The sequence below is a fragment of the Aethina tumida genome, chromosome 5 (genome assembly GCF_024364675.1).
Source record: "Aethina tumida isolate Nest 87 chromosome 5, icAetTumi1.1, whole genome shotgun sequence".
Taxonomy (NCBI): Eukaryota; Metazoa; Arthropoda; class Insecta; order Coleoptera; family Nitidulidae; genus Aethina; species Aethina tumida.
This window is the reverse complement of record NC_065439.1, coordinates 1,946,081-1,971,585: the sequence shown is the minus strand read 5'-3', so window position 1 is coordinate 1,971,585 and position 25,505 is coordinate 1,946,081. Positions and strand designations below refer to the sequence as shown.

General features: G+C 23.2%; 1 protein-coding gene across 2 annotated transcripts; it reads right to left on the bottom strand.

Annotated features, from left to right (window-relative positions):
• Position 1: 1 nt before the first annotated feature.
• On the bottom strand, positions 2–23,425 carry LOC109604570 (TRPL translocation defect protein 14). 2 transcript variants are annotated; one of them, XM_049967596.1, is made up of 10 exons: positions 23,100–23,425; positions 22,907–22,974; positions 22,741–22,778; positions 19,954–19,991; positions 3,754–3,822; positions 3,017–3,145; positions 1,921–2,057; positions 1,537–1,867; positions 1,032–1,242; positions 2–975 (listed from the first exon to the last, which is right to left on the bottom strand). In XM_049967596.1, exons 1-10 carry the CDS (start codon positions 23,152–23,154, stop codon positions 657–659), a joined length of 1,395 nt encoding a protein of 464 aa, XP_049823553.1. In that variant the 5' UTR covers positions 23,155–23,425; the 3' UTR covers positions 2–656. The 2 variants fall into 2 exon arrangements, with proteins under 2 accessions (XP_049823553.1, XP_049823554.1); XM_049967597.1 differs by lacking the exon at positions 3,754–3,822 and having other exon boundaries at positions 23,100–23,422.
• Positions 23,426–25,505: the final 2,080 nt, after the last annotated feature.

Genomic DNA, 25,505 nt, shown 5'->3' with positions numbered 1-25,505 from the left:
CTGTCCTGAAAACATATATTATTAACAGGTTGAAGTACAATTAAGTAATTCTTAAAATTCAAGGTACTTTGTTATTTAAGTACATACAAATTGACATCGATAAAATATTTTATTTTAATATACAGTTTTCTGTCAATCAATGAAATATACACCACAATAATATATATATCAATTTGATATAAATATGAAGATGTAGGACCCACTCTATATTGTTTATGATACATTTAATAGATTACAATTTTCACAATAGATATACATCATAGATTCGAAAGCAGGTACATTTTTTTTATTTCGAATTTATAGGCAAAAATGGCTAATATTGTATACTCTATAAAATACTGTTGTCTCTATAACAAAACAAATCCTACAAAAAAGAATGAATTTAATTTTTTGTCTGTCTAGGACATGGTGCAAGTTTTAGAAACGAGAGAATCAGCTAGGCAACTGAAGATTTGACTAAACATTAATCAAGTCGCATGCCAACTAATTACAAGCGACCAAAAGTTATTTATAATTAGTTGGCACAGAATCACGTAATCACAATCTACAATTACACCATGCACAAATCATAAAACCAGGATAAAAGGGACATTATTTAAAACTAAGTACCGCTAAATCGAGAAAAGAATACTTGAGAAAATACATTTCATATCACACTAAGCTTTGCCGTTCACCGGATTTGTGCCATTCAACTCCGAATGGCCGTTCAGCTTTAGGGCCTGCTTGCAATCGTGGCCGTTCGACATGCCGTTGTACTTCTTGCCGTCGTGGTACGGTACGTCTTGCGGGCCCTGCGTCATCGGTGCGAAGAACTTCTTGGAGTTCTTCCAGTCCTCCCTCAAGGATAAGTTGTACATGGAATACTCCGGGTTTCCGGTCACCTCCTTTTCAATGTCCAGGAAAACCGGCAGGGTCTTCTTCAGGGTCTCCTCTTCTAAAGCCGAGTAGGTTTCGAGTAGTATTAAGCCTTTGCATCTGCAATTGAAACGGGTTTAGTACCGGGGATTGGCGGGAAGGGTGTGTGGGGTTACCTGGGGTGGCTTGGCTGTTCATAGATGTCAAGCTGGAAGTACTGGTTGTTGAAAATGAAGCACCTCCTCTTTTTGTATATGGTGAAGTGGGTCTTGTCTTTCTGTGCCAACAGATTGATGTAATCTCTGTGGGTTATCTGTGTCTTGACTTCAATCACTTGCCCTCCTGGTTGGTTCTGTCTTCTTACTGTATGGATGTAACTGTAATAACCTGCAAGGCAAAGGTATACGTGTTAATGCTGGTGATTTGTGGTGATAACAATTTGGTAGCCCATTATCTATTTACCTTCATTATATATTAAAGTAATTAAGAGAGAATTGTTTTGTTAGTTGATGTCCAGTTAGTAAATAAATAAATAAGACTTGTGCTACTACCAAACTCAGTATATTTCCTCAAAAATACAGTACATGATAAATTTAACAGTTGTTCAAACACAAGAGAGCAAACGTAATTGAACAAAATGGATAGAATGGTTGATCTATAGATGTCTGATCTGCCTCTCACCTTTCTGTCCGCGTTTGCGCAGCCGCACTTGGTTGGGCGAGTTGGACTGCAGATAGTTGTGCACCACCTCGAAGTCCTGGAAGGGCGGGAAGCTGCGCTCGTCCGGCAACGAGCGTATCAGGTACTTGTGTTTGCGCGAGTTCTTCAGCAAACGGTCGCCGGTGTCGACGCCGATCTTGTGGCATACGGCGACCAGCATCCGCCTTATCTTGCCCTCGAAGTCGGTCGAGTTGTCGATGACGTCGAAGTAGGGGTGGCCCACCCAGGCATCGGCGGCCTTCGAATCCAGCTCGCGGGCCAGCTCCACGCCTTCCGAACGGCAATTGTGGTCCTGAAAATTGACAATCAATCAGCTTCCGGTACACATTTATATGTGAAACGTACTTCTGTTGAATAGAATTCTTCGGCCCCCTTGGCGGCGGACACCATGTGTATGATCTGGTTGTACCTGTTGTCCCTCAGCTCCACGTTGTTCCAGCTGTTGTCCCTCATCATTGTCTCCCATTTGTCTTTGGTTATAACTGGAAACAAGAACACGATGAGTACGCGTGACACTTAAGCAAAAATTTGTAAAATTAATCGACAGTAATTTAGATTTGGCCCACTTTAATTTCGCTTTTGGACGTAATTCAACTAAATTGTATTTTTGGAGGTGAACGTTTTGTTCTAGAAAATAAGGAATTGCATTAATTAATTAAACAACGGTGATCCGGCGTGTGTATGAACTTTGGTATTGTAGGTGGAACGAACTGGTAAAAACATTTAAATTTCACCGATCACGTGCACAAAATCGACTCGAAGAAATGAATAATAGAAATAAAATGACGTAATTCTATTCTGGTGTTACTCAGATTTGGTGTATGAATGGAATTTTTATATCTTGGATTGTTGAAACAATATGAATGTATACAATAATATTTAATAGAATTTATAAATAGGACCATTTAACAAAGGAATTATTCAGATAATAAATTTGTCATATTTTTAGTCTGTGCGAATAGAAAGTTTTACAAATAATTCCATCAAATTTGAGCGAAAATAAAGACAAAATTATTAAAAGTTAAATAAAATTGAGATTATTCATTTTTTTATAGAATCATTAATAATTGACAGTTTATTAATTTTTACAGATTCTTTTTCAATTATTTTAAATCTCCTATTTTTTCATTACAAAATTTTCCAATTTTTTTTATAATTTTTATTATAATTGTTATTAGAATATTTAATATTTTTACCTATTTTCTAATAAATTTTGAGTAATTAACAAATGTCAGAAATACATAGTTTTTTTTTTCCTTTATTTCTTTCACATATTGTTTAATATTTATTTATATTTTATTTTTTGGGTATATTTTTCATTTAACACCCACTTTTTCATTAGAAAATTAATTAGAAATTTATAATTTTTCAATTGTTTTTAGAGGTTCCAATATATATCATTTCTATGTTATATTTTAATTAATTTATTTATTGTACTTACATGCTGAAGCGTCCATAGCTCCTCTATCACAAATAATAAGACAATTTCTCTCACAGGTTCTACCCAATTCGAAGAAAGTGTCTTCGATTTGTAGCATGGTCTTAAGCAGATTTTCTTGAAATTTAACAGCTGAAACAAAGACAAAAATTAAATTAATTTACGTACACAAAAACACTCCATTTTCTAGCCACAACATTTTATTTTTTAGAATTTTGTTAGCTCAAGCCTTTCCTTCCAAATACATATATAAATCCTAAAATGGCTTCACTATTAAAGAAAATGATTTATAAATTATAAATATTAATTATAAGTCACGAAAACGAATAAAATAGACGTAGAAGAAAATAATTATTCGGAACTGAATCAATATATAAATAAAACGCCAATAATAAATAAACTGTTTGTATTTAAGTTACGTGACTCAAGGTTGAAGTTCCACACGAAGCTATTCTTAAAAAGACTTAAAACGTCAAATTAGAAAAACCCCTCAGCAGCAATTAATTATCTTTTTTCAAACCCCTTAATTATCGTACCTTAACAGGAAACGGGATAATCTAGCTTTTACACTATTTTTCTTTTTAGAACAGATGAGCCACTCCATAACAGTAAAAACAAAACAAAAACGGTGTTATTTATTAATTGTACAAAAATAAAAACAGACTGGCTGATCTGCCACTGGAGTCACAACTAGCAACTTGTACAATGCACAGCGTTGGTCAAAAATCCCGTTGGCTTACCGACGCTCTGACACCTTTTCGGAGGTGGTTCCTTTTCTCCCTTAATAATTTTTGGAAGCAGACCGATAGCTGTGTCAACAAAAAATTTTTTTTAAAAATGTTTGGGTGGAATTGTGTTTATATTTCAATGCCAATTTTAAAATAAAATAGTAACTAGTAAGTAAAAATATTTTGATGAGCTGATTCTCTTAAAATATTAATTATTAGTCCTGAGTATTATAAAAATTAAAAATACAATAAGGAATTAATTTGGCAAATTTTAAATGTGTGTAAACGGAAAGTTTTATGACCTAGTTGCATTAAAGTACATTTTTGGACAATTTTATTTATATACGTAGTGTTTAAGATAAGACATATGTACATTTAAAAAATTGTTAAAATAAATAATACAACTGATAAGAAATGTGCGTGATATTTTTGGATGAATATACGTACGTGTTTATATTATTATAAATTATTTATTTATTATTTGATAAGATAAAAAATGTTAGATGTTAAATAAATATTAGAAAGAAAAACTTTTATATTAATTTTCCTTCTAGAAATTTTATATTATGGTTGTTGTATTAAAAATAAACCATAAATTGTACTTTAAAATAATATAAAATCACAATAACATCACACTCTTGCCAAATTATTCAATAAGAATTTTAAATATAATTATAATCAAATGAGCTTCCCTCTTTAATCTTTAAGCTTTATCGAAGTTTATTAATTTAATATATTTAATTAATAAGTATAATATGTAATAAAATCAATTTCCCTCCTTAATTTTCAGGTTTTATCATTATATATTAATTTGGGGCTGCTATAACAGTATTAAAATGAATAATTTGAAATTGTACTCTGAAGAATTATAAGGTAAAGGACACATTTACTCTCATTTTATTGTCAGATTATTGAATAACAAGAAGAGTTTTATATATAATATGTAATAAAATCAATTTTCCTCCTTAATCTTCAGGTTTTATCCTTATTTATTAATTTGGGGCTGATATAACAGTATTAAAATGATTAATTTGAAATTGTACTTTGAAGAATTATAAGATAAAGGACACATTGACTCTCATTTTATTGTCAGATTATTGAATAAGAAGAAGAGTTTTATATATAATATGTAATAAAATCAGTTTCCCTCCTTAATCTTCAGGTTTTATTATTATTTATTTATTTGGGGCTGATATAACAGTATTAAAATGATTAATTTGAAATTGTACTTTGAAGAACTATAAGATAAAGGACACATTAACTCTCATTTTATTGTCAATTATTGAATAAGAAGAGTTTTTTATATAATATGTAATAAAATCAGTTTCCCTCCTTAATCTTCAGGTTTTATCCTTATTTATCAATTTGGGGCTGCTATAACAGTATTAAAATGAATAATTTGAAATTGTACTTTGAAGAATTATAAGATAAAGGACACATTAACTCTCATTTTATTGTCAGATTATTGAATAAGAAGAAGAGTTTTATGTATAATATGTAATAAAATCAGTTTCCCTCCTTAATCTTCAGGTTTTATCATTATTTATTAATTTGGGGCTGTTATAACAGTATTAAAATGAATAATTTGAAATTGTACTTTGAAGAATTATAAGATAAAGGACACATTGACTCTCATTTTATTGTCAGATTATTGAATATGAAGAAGAGTTTTATATATAATATGTAATAAAATCAGTTTCAATCCTTAATCTTCAGGTTTTATCATTATTTATTAATTTGGGACTGATTAACAGTATTAAAATGAATAATTTCAAATTGTACTTTATGGAATTATACGATCAAGGACACATTGATTCTGATTTTATTATTATATTATTGAATAAGAAGATAATAATAATATGTAATATTTTTAGATTGTCGTTTGAAGATAATTTAATCCTAAAAGTTTAAAATAAAATCGAGTATTTAAAAGTTAAAATATTAAGACAGTTTTATACATTATTAAATTAAACATTAAATTTATGTTGTACAGTTTGTAAAAACCTGAGTAATAATAATAAATATGTTAAAATAAATTTGGTAAAGGTTCAAGTGATAAACAATGTATATAAATAAATGGTACATAGTTATTTAACAGATAAAATCAAAATAGTAAAAGTCATTAGCGATAAATGACGTTAAATAATAAAAAATACGTATCTTGTTTGCCGAAACATTAGCGTCGTACATAAACTAACAAATATTAATAATAGCAATGAACAAAATTTCTCGTGATTGCGCTTACGAATTGTTTTCTCCGTTGACGAACCGTCCGAATAGAATAGCAAAGAGTGGAGTAAGGGGATAAAGAGGGAGAGTTTCCTATTCCGAAATAGCAGACGTACCGAAATAGAGTCGAACGTTATTTTGGTGCCAGGCCAAATTGAACGGCGGCCAGGAACGGTCCCGGTCCCGGGACGGGGAACTGACCCTCGCATTCGGACAATACACATGCACACACCTCCTAATTAGAAAAAAATATGCGTACATTTGGTCCATGTGTCTCGAAACTTTATTTAGTTAAACGTTTTTTGATTTATTTTGTGGTTTACGTAGAAATTCTGATGGACATTTAAACATTAAGATTTAAATTAAATATTCATCTAAGCAAATTTGTGTCAAAATACACAACTTGGTAATAAGAAGCACATGTTGTGATAATAATTAAATATCAGTTGGTCGTCATATGTTTTTATCTCATTCGATAATCTAACAATCAAAGTACAATTTCAAATTATTCATTTTAATACTGTCGTAGCAGTCCCAAATTAATAAATAATGATGAAACCTGAAGATTAAGGAGGAAAACTGATTTTATTACATATTATATATAAAACTCTTCTTCTTATTCAACAATCTGACAATAAAATGAGAGTCAATGTGTCCTTTATCTTATAATTCTCCAAAGTACAATTTCAAATTATTCATTTCAATACTGTTATAGTAGCCCCAAATTAATAAATAAGGATAAAACCTGAAGATTAAGGTGGGAAACTGATTTTATTACATATTATATATAAAACTCTTCTTCTTATTCAATAATCTGACAATAAAATGAGAGTCAATGTGTCCTTTATCTTATAATTCTCCAAAGTACAATTTCAAATTATTCATTTCAATACTGTTATAGTAGCCCCAAATTAATAAATAAGGATAAAACCTGAAGATTAAGGTGGGAAACTGATTTTATTACATATTATATATAAAACTCTTCTTATTCAATAATCTGACAATAAAATGAGAGTTAATGTGTCCTTGATCTTATAATTCTTCAAAGTACAATTTCAAATTAATCATTTTAATACTGTTATATCAGCCCCAAATAAATAAATAATAATAAAACCTGAAGATTAAGGAGGGAAACTGATTTTATTACATATTATATATAAAACTCTTCTTCTTATTCAACAATCTGACAATAAAATGAGAGTCAATGTGTCCTTTATCTTATAATTCTCCAAAGTACAATTTCAAATTATTCATTTTAATACTGTTATAGCAACCCCAAATTAATAAATAATGATAAAACCTGAAGATTAAGGAGGGAAACTGATTTTATTACATATTATACATAAAACTCTTCTTCTTATTCAATAATCTGACAATAAAATGAGAGTTAATGTGTCCTTTATCTTATAGTTCTTCAAAGTACAATTTCAAATTAATCATTTTAATACTGTTATAGCAGCCCCAAATTAATAAATAAGGATAAAACCTGAAGATTAAGGTGGGAAACTGATTTTATTACATATTATATATAAAACTCTTCTTCTTATTCAATAATCTGACAATAAAATGAGAGTTAATGTGTCCTTTATCTTATAATTCTTCAAAGTATAATTTCAAATTATTCATTTTAATACTGTTATTGCAACCCCACATTAATAAATAATGATAAAACCTGAAGATTAAGGAGGGAAACTGATTTTATTACATATTATATATAAAACTCTTCTTCTTATTCAACAATCTGACAATAAAATGAGAGTCAATGTGTCCTTTATCTTATAATTCTCCAAAGTACAATTTCAAATTATTCATTTTAATACTGTTATAGCAGCCTCAAATTAATAAATAATGATAAAACTTGAAGATTAAGGAGGGAAACTGATTTTATTACATATTATATATAAAACTCTTCTTATTCAATAATCTGACAATAAAATGAGAGTTAATGTGTCCTTTATCTTATAATTCTTCAAAATACAATTTCAAATTATTCATTTTAATACTGTTGTAGCAGTCCCAAATTAATAAATAATGATGAAACCTGAAGATTAAGGAGGGAAACTGATTTTATTACATATTATATATAAAACTCTTCTTCTTATTCAACAATCTGACAATAAAATGAGAGTCAATGTGTCCTTTATCTTATAATTCTTCAAAGTACAATTTCAAATTATTCATTTTAATACTGTTATAGCAGCCCCAAATTAATAAATAATGATAAAACTTGAAGATTAAGGAGGGAAACTGATTTTATTACATATTATATATAAAACTCTTCTTCTTATTCAACAATCTGACAATAAAATGAGAGTCAATGTGTCCTTTATCTTATAATTCTTCAAAGTACAATTTCAAATTATTCATTTTAATACTGTTATAGCAGCCCCAAATTAATAAATAATGATAAAACTTGAAGATTAAGGAGGGAAACTGATTTTATTACATATTATATATAAAACTCTTCTTCTTATTCAATAATCTGACAATAAAATGAGAGTTAATGTGTCCTTGATCTTATAATTCTTCAAAGTACAATTTCAAATTATTCATTTTAATACTGTTATAACAGCCCCAAATTAATAAATAATGATAAAACCTGAAGATTAAGGAGGGAAACTGATTTTATTACATATTATACATAAAACTCTTCTTCTTATTCAATAATCTGACAATAAAATGAGAGTTAATGTGTCCTTGATCTTATAATTCTTCAAAGTACAATTTCAAATTATTCATTTTAACACTGTTATAGCAGCCCCAAATTAATAAATAATGATAAAACCTGAAGATTAAGGAGGGAAACTGATTTTATTACATATTATATATAAAACTCTTCTTCTTATTCAACAATCTGACAATAAAATGAGAGTCAATGTGTCCTTTATCTTATAATTCTTCAAAGTACAATTTCAAATTATTCATTTTAATACTGTTATAGCAGCCCCAAATTAATAAATAATGATAAAACTTGAAGATTAAGGAGGGAAACTGATTTTATTACATATTATATATAAAACTCTTCTTCTTATTCAACAATCTGACAATAAAATGAGAGTCAATGTGTCCTTTATCTTATAATTCTTCAAAGTACAATTTCAAATTATTCATTTTAATACTGTTATAGCAGCCCCAAATTAATAAATAATGATAAAACTTGAAGATTAAGGAGGGAAACTGATTTTATTACATATTATATATAAAACTCTTCTTCTTATTCAACAATCTGACAATAAAATGAGAGTCAATGTGTCCTTTATCTTATAATTCTTCAAAGTACAATTTCTAATTATTCATTTTAATACTGTTATAGCAGCCCCAAATTAATAAATAATGATAAAACTTGAAGATTAAGGAGGGAAACTGATTTTATTACATATTATATATAAAACTCTTCTTCTTATTCAACAATCTGACAATAAAATGAGAGTCAATGTGTCCTTTATCTTATAATTCTTCAAAGTACAATTTCAAATTATTCATTTTAATACTGTTGTAGCAGTCCCAAATTAATAAATAATGATGAAACCTGAAGATTAAGGAGGGAAACTGATTTTATTACATATTATATATAAAACTCTTCTTCTTATTCAACAATCTGACAATAAAATGAGAGTCAATGTGTCCTTTATCTTATAATTCTCCAAAGTACAATTTCAAATTATTCATTTTAATACTGTTATAGCAGCCTCAAATTAATAAATAATGATAAAACCTGAAGATTAAGGAGGGAAACTAATTTTATTACATATTATATATAAAACTCTTCTTATTATTCAATAATCTGACATTAAAATGAGAGTTAATGTGTCCTTTATGTTATAATTCTTCAAAGTACAGTTTGAAATTATTTATTTTAAAACTGTTACAACAGACACAAATTAATAAATAATGAAAAAAATTAATGATTAAAAATAGTTAAATCAGAAATCCATCAAAATCTTTTAACAGTTAAACAAAATAAAGGTGTCAACAGCATAAATTCACAATGGAAACTTTCTAAATGATTAAATTCGTCTCAATTTTGCAATATATATATTGCCATCGTTTTTACATATACAGGGCGTTATTGAATTTAATTTATTTAGTGTGAAAAACGTTTTAAAATTAATTATGTTAACCGTATCAAATAAGCAAAACAAATTTTGCTGAGGTACTCCACAACGAATATCAATCAATTTTATCAGTTTCCTGTTGTCCGACAACAGCATGTTTTCGCTACGGTTTCGACCACGTGGTTTACACCAGACCGACTAAAACTGACAGCACAGCTAATTTCGTCAGATACGCAATTCGGACCGGTCGCTAAATTAAAAAAGAATAATTTCTAGTATAGGATAGAAATATATCCGGGTTTTGCACGCGATCCGTTCAAAATCGACCGTTCTCGTGATCTTATGTAATTTTCGTGATATTTTGTTGTCAATTACAAAAGACAATTGGCAGAATAATAATAAAAAAAAAATGAAACGTTTTAACGTTGACATTAAAAACATGAATTGTGTTAGGGAAAAGTACTTGGTTATTGTTACTTGTTAATAATATTTGTTTTGTTTAAAATCTTAATCTTTTTTAATGTTTTGTTTAATGGCTAAGCACAAAATATTCCTAAAATTTCAATGGATTATGTGGATTAAGTTAAGGAAAACATCTTTTTTATTATGTTGAAACAATTAATTCAATATGATTTACTATTAAATTAAAGAAATTACTTTTTTTTTAATGAAAATGTTACTTTGAACTAATTGACAACAATTATTAAATTGTAAATGTAAAAAATAATTGTTAATAACTGATAAAAAATGTTAATTCAAACAAGATTAGAATTTATAAAAAAAATATTTTACACAAATTCAAAAAATAATTTTATGGTAAAAATTTGTTCCCTAAATGTACGAAATATTATTAAAATTATTTATAAAAATGTAAAAATTATGAAAATTTTTAGTACAATTATTTTTGTAAGCATTGAATAAAATAAAATTATTTAAAAAATTATAGATAAATTATAAAATTCAAAAAATAATTATGGTAAAATTAATTATTAAAATATATAGTTTTACAAATTCTAAACTGTGATTTGTTAAATATTTTTAATAATATATAATTATTTTTATAAACATTTTTTATAACTGTCAATTTTTTTACTGATTTTAATTTATATAACATTTTTTTATTATTTTCAGAAGATTTTGATTTAAAAAATTAAAATTTTTATAAATTTGTAAACTATTTATATAAATTTTTCTATTAATTTTTAATGAATTACACCGACTAAACGAAATTATAAACCGACTTTTTTTAAATTTTATTATTTTGAAGTATTTTAAGTTAATTTTTCTAATTTTTTTTTATATTTATTATTCATTTTCAGAAAGTTTTAATTAAAAAAAAAATATTTTTTATAATTGTCAATATTTTAATTGATAAGTTTTATTCAAACCTAAAAAGATTGGACTAAGTAGATATTTTATTCTTTTAAAAAATAATTTTAGTTTAGAAGTATTAAAATTTTATCAACAAATTTTGTCCTCATTATTTTTCGTAATTTCTAAAAGATTTATATAATTTTATTAATCATTTTTATTTTTTGTTTTATTACTCCAACTAAAAAAAATTAAAAAACATTAAAAATTATAATTTTTAATAAGAAAAATTTGGACTAAAAACGTAATTTTTATAATTTTTAATAAAATAAATAAATTTTTACTAATTAATTTTATAAATAATTATAATTTTGATTAATTTTTGTTCGACTAAAAAATTAATAAACAAATTAATTAATTTAAGTAATTAAATATTTTTAATAAGAATAATTTGGACCAAAAATGTTGTAATTTTTCTAAATTTTAAGAATTTTATAAAATAAATAAATTTTAAACATCTTAGACTATTTTTTATAAATAAAACAATTTTACGATTTTTTTGTTTCAAAATTTAACTTCAGTTAAATAAAAATTTAACTATTATTACTCTTTTTCAACGTTTAATATACAGTTTACAACAATTTACACAAAATTTTAACAAACATTATCTATTATTAATATTAATTAATATCCACAAATAATAATTACTTTCTTTCCAACTAAAAAATTGATAAACAATAATCAATTAAGTAGTTAAATATTTTTAATACTGAACAGTTATATTTTTTAATAATAAAAATTAGGACTAAAAATGTAATTTTTATAAAATAAATAAATTTTTTGACGTTTTAGATATTTTATTTATAAATTTATAAACAAATTTTTACTATTTTTTTTAAATTAAACAACTTTAATATTAATATTTTTTCCAAAATTTTATATATAATTTAAATATTTATAATAATTTATTTTGATTTTTAATTAAAAATTTTAGTAAATCAATCAGTTAATCAGGAAATAGAGATTTTAGAATAACTATAAATTTACTTTTTTGTCCAAACTGTGTACCTCATAATTTTCAACCTTCCCATTTAAACAAATGTCACAGGTTTTATTAAATGACTCTTAATTAATTAACATAAAAAACAAGTCTAAATTTATTTTGTTGTATTTGGTTCATTCACTGTTTAGCTTCGATTTGCAGTCGTATAAATTAATTTGTGAGTTTGATCTTGGCACAGTGAATGATAAATCATTCAGGCGAAGTTAATTAATGTTGACAGACAATTGTTCTAGAATTGACACGTGTTTACGCATTGCAAACGCACTAATCACGACTGAAAATAATTATGAATTGTTAATTTGGGACGGGACTTATTTTAGTTATTATTATTTACAAATATAACCACTTCAGTAGTTTAAATTTTAATACTTGGACAATTTTTCATTAAAATTCCCCTTAACTTGATTTTTTTTCTTAATAATTAATGAAGAATTTTTAATAAACAACAATTTAAGTACATTAATTTCTCGTTAATTTTGCATTATCACAAAGAAAGGCGTTTATATTGACGGGTCTATTAAATGTGTGACGTAAATGTAATACAAAATGATTTTTTTATGGCTAACTTAAACAATAACATTTATATTTATTCACACATAACACCGCCTTACTTTAAACGATAATCAAATTATTTATTTTTGCACCTTATCATTCAGCATATTTGCCATTATGATATTTTGACATATGATATTATAATAAATGAATCTGTTCATATTTGTGCACGTCCGTTTATTTGCAACGTGGTGTATATTATTTATGAGTCAGTAAATTTATTATGTGCACAAACAATGTTTCTTCGTTGAATTGCACCTTTGTTTGTTTTTATTGCAAGTCTGTATTAACTGTCTTAACATAATAAAAGTACTTTTCCATAACGACAAACAATTATCTAATTTCTTTATGAATCACAACATTTTGTTTTTAACAAATTTTCTTTGATAATTTTCAAGTTTTATAAACTTTAAATCATTTTTCTTTTTTTAATTTTCAATAGTATAAAGTAATATCTTTGAAATTTTGAACAAATTTTGCCACATTCTTTTTATTTCTCAAAATTTATATAACAATTTGAAATATATATATTTTTATAAACAATTTTAGACGTTTTATAAATTTTAATCCTTTCTCAATTTTCACCACATTTTTTGGCACACATTTAAAGAGAAAATTTGGGTTGGATAAAATCGTAATTTTTATAAATTTTAATATTAAATAATATTTTTTAACAATTGTAAACAAATTTTGCCACAATTAAAATTTTTAAATTTTAAAATTTGTGGATTATTTTTAAATATTATTTAGTTTTGTTCAATTCTTAAAAAAGTGGGATTAAAAATTGTAATTTTTATAATTTTTACATTTTTTATAAACAATGTTACATGTCAATAAATTTTAACCCTTTTTTTTTAAATTTTTCATAGTTTTAGACAGTAATTTTTACCATATTTTTTAGCACAAAGTTTTTAATTGTAAACAAATTATTACCCAATTATTTTTTTAAATTTATGTGATATATTTTTAAACATATTTTTTAAATTTCATCAATTTATTTAAAGAGAAAATTTGGGCTGAATAAAATAGTAATTTTTATAAATTTTAATATTAAATAATATTTTTTACCAATTGTAAACAAATTTTGCCACAATTATAATTTTCAAAAATTTAAAATTATTAGATTAATTTTAAATATTATTTGGTTTTATTCAATTCTTAAAAAAGTGGGATTAAAAATTGTAATTTTTATAATTTTTACATTTTTTATAAACAATGTTACATGTCAATAAATTTAAAATCCTTTTTTTTTCAATTTTACATAGTTTTAGACAATAATTTTTACCATATTTTTTAGCACACAGTTTTTAATTGTAAACAAATTATTACCCCAATTATTTTTTAAAATATATTTAACATAATTTCAAATAATTCTTTTAATTTTAATCAATTAATTGTAGGAGAAAATTTGGGCAGAAAAAAATCGTAGTTTTTATGAATTTTAATATTTTTTTAGTTTTATTCATTCCTTAAAAAAAGTAGAACTGAAAATTGTAATTTTTATCTTTTTTACATTTTTTATGAACAATTTTAAACGTCAGTACGTTCTTTTACCCATCGTTTAAAAGAACAAATTTTTACCACCATTATTTTTTTGAATTCATTCAAATATTTATAAATAATTTTTTAATTGAAATAAAAAAGAAAACTGGAGATGGAAAAAATCATTATTTTTTTAATTTTTTTTTTCAGAATTTTGACTCCAGAACATTAATTAAATATTTGAGAGACAAAATATGAGACATTTATACAATATGCTTAAATATGATGTCACAATTATAATTTTCAAAAATTTAAAATTATTGGATTAATTTTAAATATTATTTAGTTTTATTCAATTCTTAAAAAGTGGGATTAAAAATTGTAATTTTTATAATTTTTACATTTTCTATAAACAATGTTACATGTCAATAAATTTTAATCCTTTTTTTTTTAAATTTTCCATAGTTTTAGACAATAATTTTTACCATATTTTTTAGCACACAGTTTTTAATTGTAAACAAATTATTACCCCAATTATTTTTTAAAATATAATTAACATAATTTCAAATAATTCTTTTAATTTTAATCAATTAATTGTAGGAGAAAATTTGGGCAGAAAAAAATCGTAGTTTTTATGAATTTTAATATTTTTTTTAGTTTTATTCATTCCTTAAAAAAAGTAGAACTGAAAATTGTAATTTTTATCTTTTTTACATTTTTTATGAACAATTTTAAACGTCAGTACGTTCTTTTACCCATCGTTTAAAGGAACAAATTTTTACCACCATTATTTTTTTGAATTCATTCAAATATTTATAAATAATTTTTTGAATTGAATTAAAAAGGAAAACTGGAGATGGAAAAAATCAATATTTTTTTAATTTTTTTTTTCAGAATTTTGACTCCTGAACATTAATTAAATATTTGAGAGACAAAATATGAGACACATTTATACAATTTGCTTAAATATGAAGCCTCAAAATGATGTGACGGACAGGTTGAAAAAAAGTAGGCTAAAAGCCAAATCACCCGAGTGAATTCCAACCTAAATTCACAAATAACTCGAAAATCTCCATTTCCTGAAAGCGTCCAACAAAAATTAATTAACACGATGCGTAACGTGGAAAAAATCCGCAAATTTAATCGGTCCTAAACGAAACGGAAGATTGTGCAACAACAAAATTCGAAAACGGTCCACTAAAAATACGCACAATAAAATTTTTGCGCACGTTTTGGCATTGAAAACATTTATTTTATTTTTTGTATATATTTCAGACCGGTGGTTTAAATAAAATTTAGTTTATTGGTTGCGTTGAAATTGCTGTGCCGACCGATCCAAGTGGGAAGTTACCAGATTGCAATAAACGACAATTGACCTCTGTTTAAATTGAAAATATGTCGCGTGCTTCGGTGGCGAATTTTTTAAACGACCATTTGTTTATTGTTTATCGCGATGACGGGGGAATTTTCCAAACGGACGTCTGCCGCAAATTGCAATTGCTATTTAAAATGGTTCGGGTTAAAAATAATCGACGTTTATTTGTTTACTTATGTTGGTCGTGACGGACTAAACAACGTTATCTTTTTGATGAGTGATATCTGTGATTTACAGTAATAATTGTTATAACATTCCTGTTGGAATATATTATTGTGAATGGCAAATTTTCATTGTGATTGTCATGTTTGGTCTGCCAAATACGTTTATATATATACACATCGAATTATAAACAAAAAGAAATTTAGTAATATTTATTGTCTGTGATGTTAAAAACTGAATTAAAATTATCCTGAAAAATATAAATAGAGTCTAAAAATATTTATTATATTATAGAATACTGTAGAAAAATAAAAACCTAAAACCATTTTATGTTATTATAAATATTTAATTGTTAAAAATAATAAATTTATTAAAAAATTAAATATCAATAAAAAAGTTAAAAAAAATATATACTAATATAAATATAATACTACTAAATTATTATTATAATTAATAAAAAAAAACTTGACACACTATGTAAATTATAAAAATTAATTTATTAAATTATAAATTTTAAGATATTAGAAAATTATTAAAATTTTTATTTACTTTTAGTATTTGTTAAATAAATAAAAAAAGTTAAGTATTATGGAATTCAAAATATTATTAAAATTATATTTATTTTATTAATTCAATCATATATTTAATAAAAATAATTAAAATCTTCAAGAAATATTAAAAATTTACAAAAATACAAAGTTTGATAAATTTAATATAAAAAAAATTATGTTTAAACAAACGCTTTTAAAAAACATATATAGTCAAAATCGTCAATTACACAAAATATTTATTAAAAATATAAAAAATTAAGTTTTAATATATTAACAAAAATTTATTTTTTTTTTAATTTGATAATATATTTAAAAAAATATATATAATTCAACAAATGACCTTCAAAAAATAGTAAATTTGACAAAAATACAATGTTTGATAAATAATGTTTTAACAAATGTAAATAATAATAAAAAAAATAGTAAAAATTACACAAAATATTTGTTAAAAATATTCAAAAAATTAATATTTTTTTTTTGTAAATTTGATAACATTTAATTAAAAAAATTAAAATTCAACAAATGACCTTCAAAAAATATTAAAATTTGATAAAAATACAAAGTTTGATAAATTTAATATAAAAATTATGTTTTAACAACAGATTAAAATATATATATATACATAGTAAAAATTGTCAATTACACAAAATATTCGTTAAAAATATAAAAAAATTAAGTTTTAAAGTATTCAAAATATTAATAAAAATTTACTTTTTTTTAATTTGATAATATATTTATTTAAAAAAACAAAATTCAACAACCTTCAAAAAATATTAAAAATTGTTTTAACAAATACAAATAACAAAAAAAAAAGAGTAAAGTGTCAGTTAGTCAAAATATTTGTTAAAAATTGATAAATCTAATATAAAAATTATATTTTAACAAAAACGATTTAGAAAAAAATAATAAAATCTTTAAACTTGATAAAAATTGTCAAAGAGAAATAATAAATATTAAAAAATTTGATACCTGATAAAAATTGATATTCGAAAATTAATAAAAACGGTCACTTTTTAAAGAAATGTTAAACAATATCGAAATAAAATATTGGAATTTTAATATGGACTATAACAAGTAAATTAACATTTCAATGAAGGACCTTTGTTTGATAAAAATTTATGAAATCAAAGAGATAAAATGAATATATTAAAAACCTAAAAAAAATTGTGAATAGACGTTGAAATATTTAAGTAGTAAAATAAAATAAAAATACTGCAACAAATAATTAGATAATACCTGTTAAATATTGTGTAAAAAATTAAAACGATTGTAATAATTTAATATTTAATCAATAAAAAATAAAAAAAAATAAACAGATAAATTTTAAAATCAAAATACCAAACATCATCCAATTTTTTACTAATTTGTTAATTTAAAAAAATACAGAAAATAATTTTTTATTTATAAAAAATAGGATTTAAAAATAACTTTTTTTTATATAAATTATTAGTAATAAAATGTTGGAAATAATAAAAATTCTATTTGAATATTTGACAAAATTTAATCAGTTTTTTTTATTTGTATATTAAAATTTAATTTAATTTAATTTATGTCATATATCTTATATCTTATATCTTATATCTTATATTTTATACTTTATACTTTATACTTTATACTTTATACTTTATACTTTATACTTTATAGTTTATATTTTATATTTTATATTTTATATTTTATATTTTATATTTTATATTTTATATTTTATATTTTATATTTTATATTTTATATTTTATATTTTATATTTTATATTTTATATTTTATATTTTATATTTTATATTTTATATTTTATATTTTATATTTTATATTTTATATTTTATATTTTATATTTTATATTTTATATTTTATATTTTATATTTTATATTTTATATTTTATATTTTATATTTTATATTTTATATTTTATATTTTATATTTTATATTTTATATTTTATATTTTATATTTTATATTTTATATTTTATATTTTATATTTTATATTTTATATTTTATATTTTATATTTTATATTTTATATTTTATATTTTATATTTTATATTTTATATTTTATATTTTATATTTTATATTTTATATTTTATATTTTATATTTTATATTTTATATTTTATATTTTATATTTTATATTTTATATTTTATATTTTATATTTTATATTTATGTTTTTTTTATATTTTATAAGTTTATATATTTTAAATTTACATTTTATGTCAAAATTGTCAAGATTTTAAACGAAAGTTGTTGAAAATTTAATTTAATGTTAATTAATGTTAATTATAAAATATAATGTATTTTATATTTTATTTATTTTATACATATTACAAATTTTATACGTTTTACAAATTTTATATATTTTACATACTTTATATATTTTTAATATTTTATATATTTTATTTATTTTATATATCTTATATTTACTTTTTATGACAAAATTGTAAAAATTTTAAACGAAAATTGTTGAAAATTTAATCAGAATTGTTAAAATAATAAAACAAATTATAAATATTTTTTCATTTGTACATTAAAACGTAAAATTTATTATTATATTAATTGTAAAATTTAATGTATATTTTATTTATTTTATATATTTTAAACTTACTTTTTATGTCAAAATTATCAAAATTTAAACGATAATTTAATCAAAATCAAATAATAAAACAAATTAAAAATATTTTTTTTATTTGTATATTAAAATCTAAAAATTATTATTTAATATTTTTATATCAATTTTAATTAACACTATATTATATATTTGATTTTATATTTATTTTATTTTTTATATTTTTTGTTTTCTATTTTATATTTTATTTCGTTATGTTTAACGAATTTAATTAATTGTTTTTATTTAATTAATTAAAAAAAAAGGTTTATAAAAATATTTAAAAATAACCAAATATAGAAATATTATTTATTAAATAATACTAATTTATAAATGAATTAAAAAATAGTTAAAATAGAAATTGTTGAAAAATAAAAATTTATATAATACGTTGGGAAAAATAAAGAATTATAAAAATATTGGGGTAGTAAAATTATTTTTAACACAAAAATTTGCCACTAAAATTATCATCAGACTAAACCCACCAAATATCAAAAATAAGTCATCAAAATTTAATTAATTAAACGCAGTTTATCGAGACCGATTAGAAGTTTATCAGTGTGCACAACCGAAACCGAAAGACGTTCGCCAAACATGCAACCGGGACTTTCCTCGTTGACCAATGCCCGACAGAAACCGCCGAAGGTTTGCCAAACATGTGACCGACGTGACGGTGCGAAAGTAAACACCCGTCTAAAAATATTTCGTTTTACGTAAAACACGACAATCGTACAATCGGTCCATCGGGTTTATGCCAGAAAAAAGTTGGGCGGAAACGGCGTAACAAACTGTTTATTTAATTTTGCCATTTTGGTTACTGATTAGTGTGTTACAGTTTTTGGGACTCACCTTCGTCTTCGCTTAGGTCGCTGAATTTTATTCCACCGCTGCAACAAACAATATAAATATTATTATTATTATTATTATTATAAATAACTATCAAGTAATTAATAAAGTATTATTTAAAAGGGCTGAACTTTGGTTCATCAACTTTTACTGCCAATTTTATTTAAACCCATTTAATTTTGACACACCAACATTAATAATTCAAATATTTAATTACATAAATATAATTTTATACTTTATAATTAACAATTTTTATAGTCAAAAACTCGACACAAAAATATTTATCCAATAAAATATGATTTTGGATACAATTATCGTTGTTGTTTTTAAAAATTCAATATTTATTTGTTTTTATGTAGGTATTTTTTTATCTAAATTGTTTCCAAAACCAATATTAATGCAAATTGAACCGTCGTTTATAATTTTTAAAATACAAATCACTGTGAAATTGAATGAGGGATAAAAACACAAAGAAATTCAACTTGTCAAACTTTGAATATTAATTAATTTGTAAATTTAAATTAGCAAAGACAATGATTATATAACATTCAATGGATTACAAAAACTGCAAAAAAATTAAATTAATAAACTATTATATATATGAAATATTGAAAAATTTTATTGAAATTAAAATGTTGCCCAATATTAATTTATAATAATAAATATTATAGTTTCTTAAAAGCCCATATAAGAAATTTTAAAAATCTGATATTTTAAAGAATATTGTTTAAATATGTTTATTATAAATATTTTTTGAAAAATTAATTTGTTAACGTGGTAAATTTTTAGTAATTGTGAATTATAATTATTAATATGATCCTAAAAAGTCGGAAACATGTCAAAGAACTTTTCAACTATTAAAATATATTAATTAAAATGTTATAAAATCCAAATCTGTTTAATAATTAACAAATAACTCAAATATGGGCTAAAAAATATTGGAATTTATTATTAATATTATAAGGGATAAAAACTGAATTTTTTTATTGTTAATGAACTTAAAAAATTGTAATATTTAAATTTAAATTAATAAAGACACAAAAATATTAAAAAAATATATAATTATGATTATATAATATTCAATGGATCACAAAAACTGTAAAAAACTAAAATAATAAAATATTATATATCTAAAATATTGAAAAATTTGATTGATATTAAAATATTGTCCAATATTAATTTATAATAATAAATATTTTCGAAAGAAAAAACATAAAAATAGTTAAATTTAACTTTTAAAAGCCCATATAAAAATTTTAAAAATGTAACATTTTAAAGTATATTGTTTAATTATGTTTATTATAAACATTTTTGATAAATTAATTTGTTAATTATAATTATTAATATGATCCTAAAATGTTTGAAACTGGTGAAAAACTGTTCAATTATTAAAACAAATTAAATTAAAATATTGTAAAATCCAAATATATTTAGAAATTAAAATTTGACTTGTTTTATTTTTAACAAATAAATCAAAAAAGGTATTAATATTAGAATGGCAAAAAGATTGGAAATTCTTTTTAATTAACTTAAAAAATTGTAATTTTTAAATTTAAATTAATAAAGACATAAAAATGTGAAAAAAACATGTTTATTATGAATATTTTTTTTTAATTAAATTGTTAAAGAAGTAAATTTTTGAAAATTCAAAGCTATAATTATTAAAATGATCCTAAAAACCTGAAATTTGTCAAACTATTAAAATAAATTAATTAAAATATCGAAAAATCCAAATCTATTAACAATGTATTTTTAAATTTTAACAAAAAAATTCAAATAAATATTGATATTTGTATATTATTAATATTAAAATGGACAAAAAACTTAGAACTTAGTTTCTAAAATTAATTTTTAGAAAGAATTAAAATTAAAAATAAATTAATTTTCAAATTTAAATTAATAAACAGTTCATGAAACCTGTAAAAATCAAACTTATTAAAATTTTATGAATTATAAATATTGAAAACTTTGATTAATATAAACATATAGCCCGTAAATCAACTTTTGAAAAACACAAAATAATCAAATTCAGTTTTTTAATATCCCATGTGAAAATAATTAAAATATTTGATATTTTAAATAATTTAAATATTTTTACTTTTTTATAAATTTTGCAGAATTAAAGTTGTAAATTTATAGAAATAATTAAATTTGTTAAAAGTAAGACATTCATAAACATTTCACCCACAATTGTCTTGTTAATTAAAGTAGTAATAGTGTCTTTAGGAAATTATTAACTTACAAAAATATAAATTGAATATTTTTAGTACAACTAACATATTAAAAATCTGATTTTTTAGAGAATTTACAGGTTTTTTACACACACTTTTGGCTATAAATGTACCAGATTAATGTGTATTTTAATACTTCACTTTATATTATTATTTTATAAAGTTGTGGTGATATTTTAGAAGTAAATGTTCTGTACAAACTGTAAACAAAAGTCATCCAACCCTCTCTATAGATGATTTGCAGTTCAATGACCACTTGTATCACCAGATAGTCATGATTTATTTATGTAGAAAAATATTTGAAATGTGGGTTTTTTAATTTCTTTATTTTATACTTTATTTTGTACATGTTTATGTGTATTGCTTTATACACTAGATAATTTAGACAGCCTTCTTTTAACAATTTTTGTTATCTTAAATAGTTTAAGGCCGTTCCATTGATTGTATTAAATCAACCCACATCAATTATAGTAAGTCTTGAATCGTATAAATACACAGTTTGTGTGCTAATCCCAAACTTAAGCCCCCATTTTCGTTAAACTTTACGGCTTCAACTTACCTAAGTAGAACCGACGCAGATTCAGGTACACGGAAAACCTGCAAAGCACATTACACAATAAATCAACATGTTTAAATGCACAAAAGTGCAGCACATTAATTAACCTTCCCATCGATCTTTTTTACCACCTTGAAGGAAGCCTTTGAAACGACAAAAATATACTCACTTTCCAGCCAAGGTTCTCGAAGAACGTGCACAGCCTGGCCTGTCCTGTGGTCTTGCCTCCGCATGGGCCTGCAACATTAAAACAACAACAATAACAACACATCGAAACGTGTAAATCGATGAGGACCAGAAAAGCACGTTTCGAACACATCGGTTGCGTCCCGGACAAAAACTAACAAGTGACACGCACTCACCTCCAGTCAGGACCAACTTGTAGACCGTTTTCTGATTGTCGCTGGTCTTCTCCATGGTTCTCGTACGCACTACCGTGCCCGGACACGAAAAGTGAGGTTATGGTCGCCGACACGGAAACTGATGTGTGGGGTCTGCACGTCCGGGGACGCGAACAAAAATTAAATTTTAACAATGTACTAAACGAAACGGATGGGGCACATGATCAGAGTTGGGTTGGCAATTTCATTGTCGAGCTGATTCGCCGTCGCGATTACTGTGTGGCAGAGGTGGCGAGCACCGCGCGAAGCGGAACGACTTTGCGAAATGCCGTGCGTCGCTCGGACGGCCGCTTTTATAGGCGCGCGCATCGGCCGACTTCGACCGTGATCGATAGACGCCACGAATCGGCGCAGATTGTTTAACAATCGTCGGATTTACGTCGCTAATTAAACGGACGTCGAGGATAAACGGCTTGAACGTTTACGCAAAAAGGCCGATCTGCGGACTGTTAAATTAATTTTTTGACAAACTCTGACGTCACCATTCTTCCTCTTCCAAATCAGTGTGGCCGTTTGGCATCCGAGACGATTTTGAAGTGGTCGTTTTCGTTTACCACGTTCGGTACATATCGGTTTTCGAATCGAAATGCGACTACCTTATACACTAATTGTTAAAATAATGTTGTACAATAAAATAATTTTTCAAACTTAATTGTTTTTTTTAACTAACTTTCTAATATTTATGTTCGTTCACGTACAAATTATTTAAAAAAAAAATTGTTGCGCATATGTGAAGTACATGTACAAAAATTAAAAAACCAATGTGTGTCAGTTTTTTATATTAGACAATGTGATAAACAAATTTATTTACTATTATTAATATTAGAAGGGATGAAAACTGGATTTTTTTAATTGTAGTTATAAAATTTAAATTAATAAAGACGTAAAAATGTAAACAAATATATAATTATAATTATATAACACTCAATGATCCACAAAAACTAAAATATTATATATCTAAAATATTGAAAAATTTGATTGATATTAAAATATTGTCCAATATTAATTTATAATAATAATTATTTTCAAAAGAAAAAACATAAAAATTGTTAAATTTAGCTTTTTAAAAGCCCATAAAAAAATTTTAAAAATCTGTAATTTTAAAGAGTATTGTTTAAATATGTTTATTATAAATATTTTTTGAAAAATTAATTTGTTAATGTAGTAATTTTTTGGTATTTGTGAATTATAATTATTAATATGATTCTAAAAAGCCTTAAACTTGTCAAAGAACTTTTTAATTATTAAAATAAATTAATTAAAATATTATAAAATCCAAATCTATTTAAAAATTAAAAGTTGACTCGTTTAATTTTTTAACAAATATATCAAAAATGGTCTAATAAATATCGAAATTTATTTATTATTTATATTAGAAGGGATAAAAACTGGATTTTTTAATTAACTTAAAAATTGTAATTTTTAAATTTAATACATAAATGTATGAAAAAATATATAATTATGATTATATAACATTTAACGGATCACAAAAAAGTTAAAAAATATTGCCCATTATTAATCTATCATAATAAATATTTTCGAAAAAAAAAAAATAAACACCGAAATTATTAAATTTAGCTATTTAAAACCTGATTTTCTGTAAAATTTTGTTTATTATATATATATAATTTTTTTTAAATTAAATTGTTAAAGTACTAAATTTTTGAAAATTGAAAACTATAATTATTAAAATGATACTAAAAAGCCTTAAATTTGTCAAAAAACTGTCAAATTATTGAATTAAAATAAATTAAATTAATTGAAATATCGAAAAATTAAAATCTATCGACAATGTATTTTTAAATTTTAACAAAATAATGAAAAAAATTAAAATAAATGTTGATATTTGTATATTATTAATATTATAAGGAACAAAAACGTAGAACATAACTTAATTTTAGAAAGAATAAAAAGAAATAAATTAATTAAAAAAAGTAATTTTCAAATTTAATTTGTGTCTCTTTTTAATTTTATTTAATTAAAAATGACACAAATATAAAAATATAATTATGATTATTTAACAACTAACAGTTCATAAAATTTGTAAAAATCAAAGCTATTAAAATGTTACATATTATAAATATTGAAAACAGGGACAACAAAAACAACAACAACATAAGTAAAGACAATAATTAATTTAAAGGTATATTATATGATTAAAATAAATAGGTAATATTATAATAGACACCATATTTTAATTTTTAATCAGTCAAACAAAATTCAACAAAAAACACTTTTTATGGGTCTTACAAACTATAAATAAATTACTTATTTGGCTTCTTCTGAATACAAAATTCAACCGACTAGCACAGTTTTTATTAATATTTCAAGTACAACTTTCTGATTGTTTGAGATCATTTTTATTTA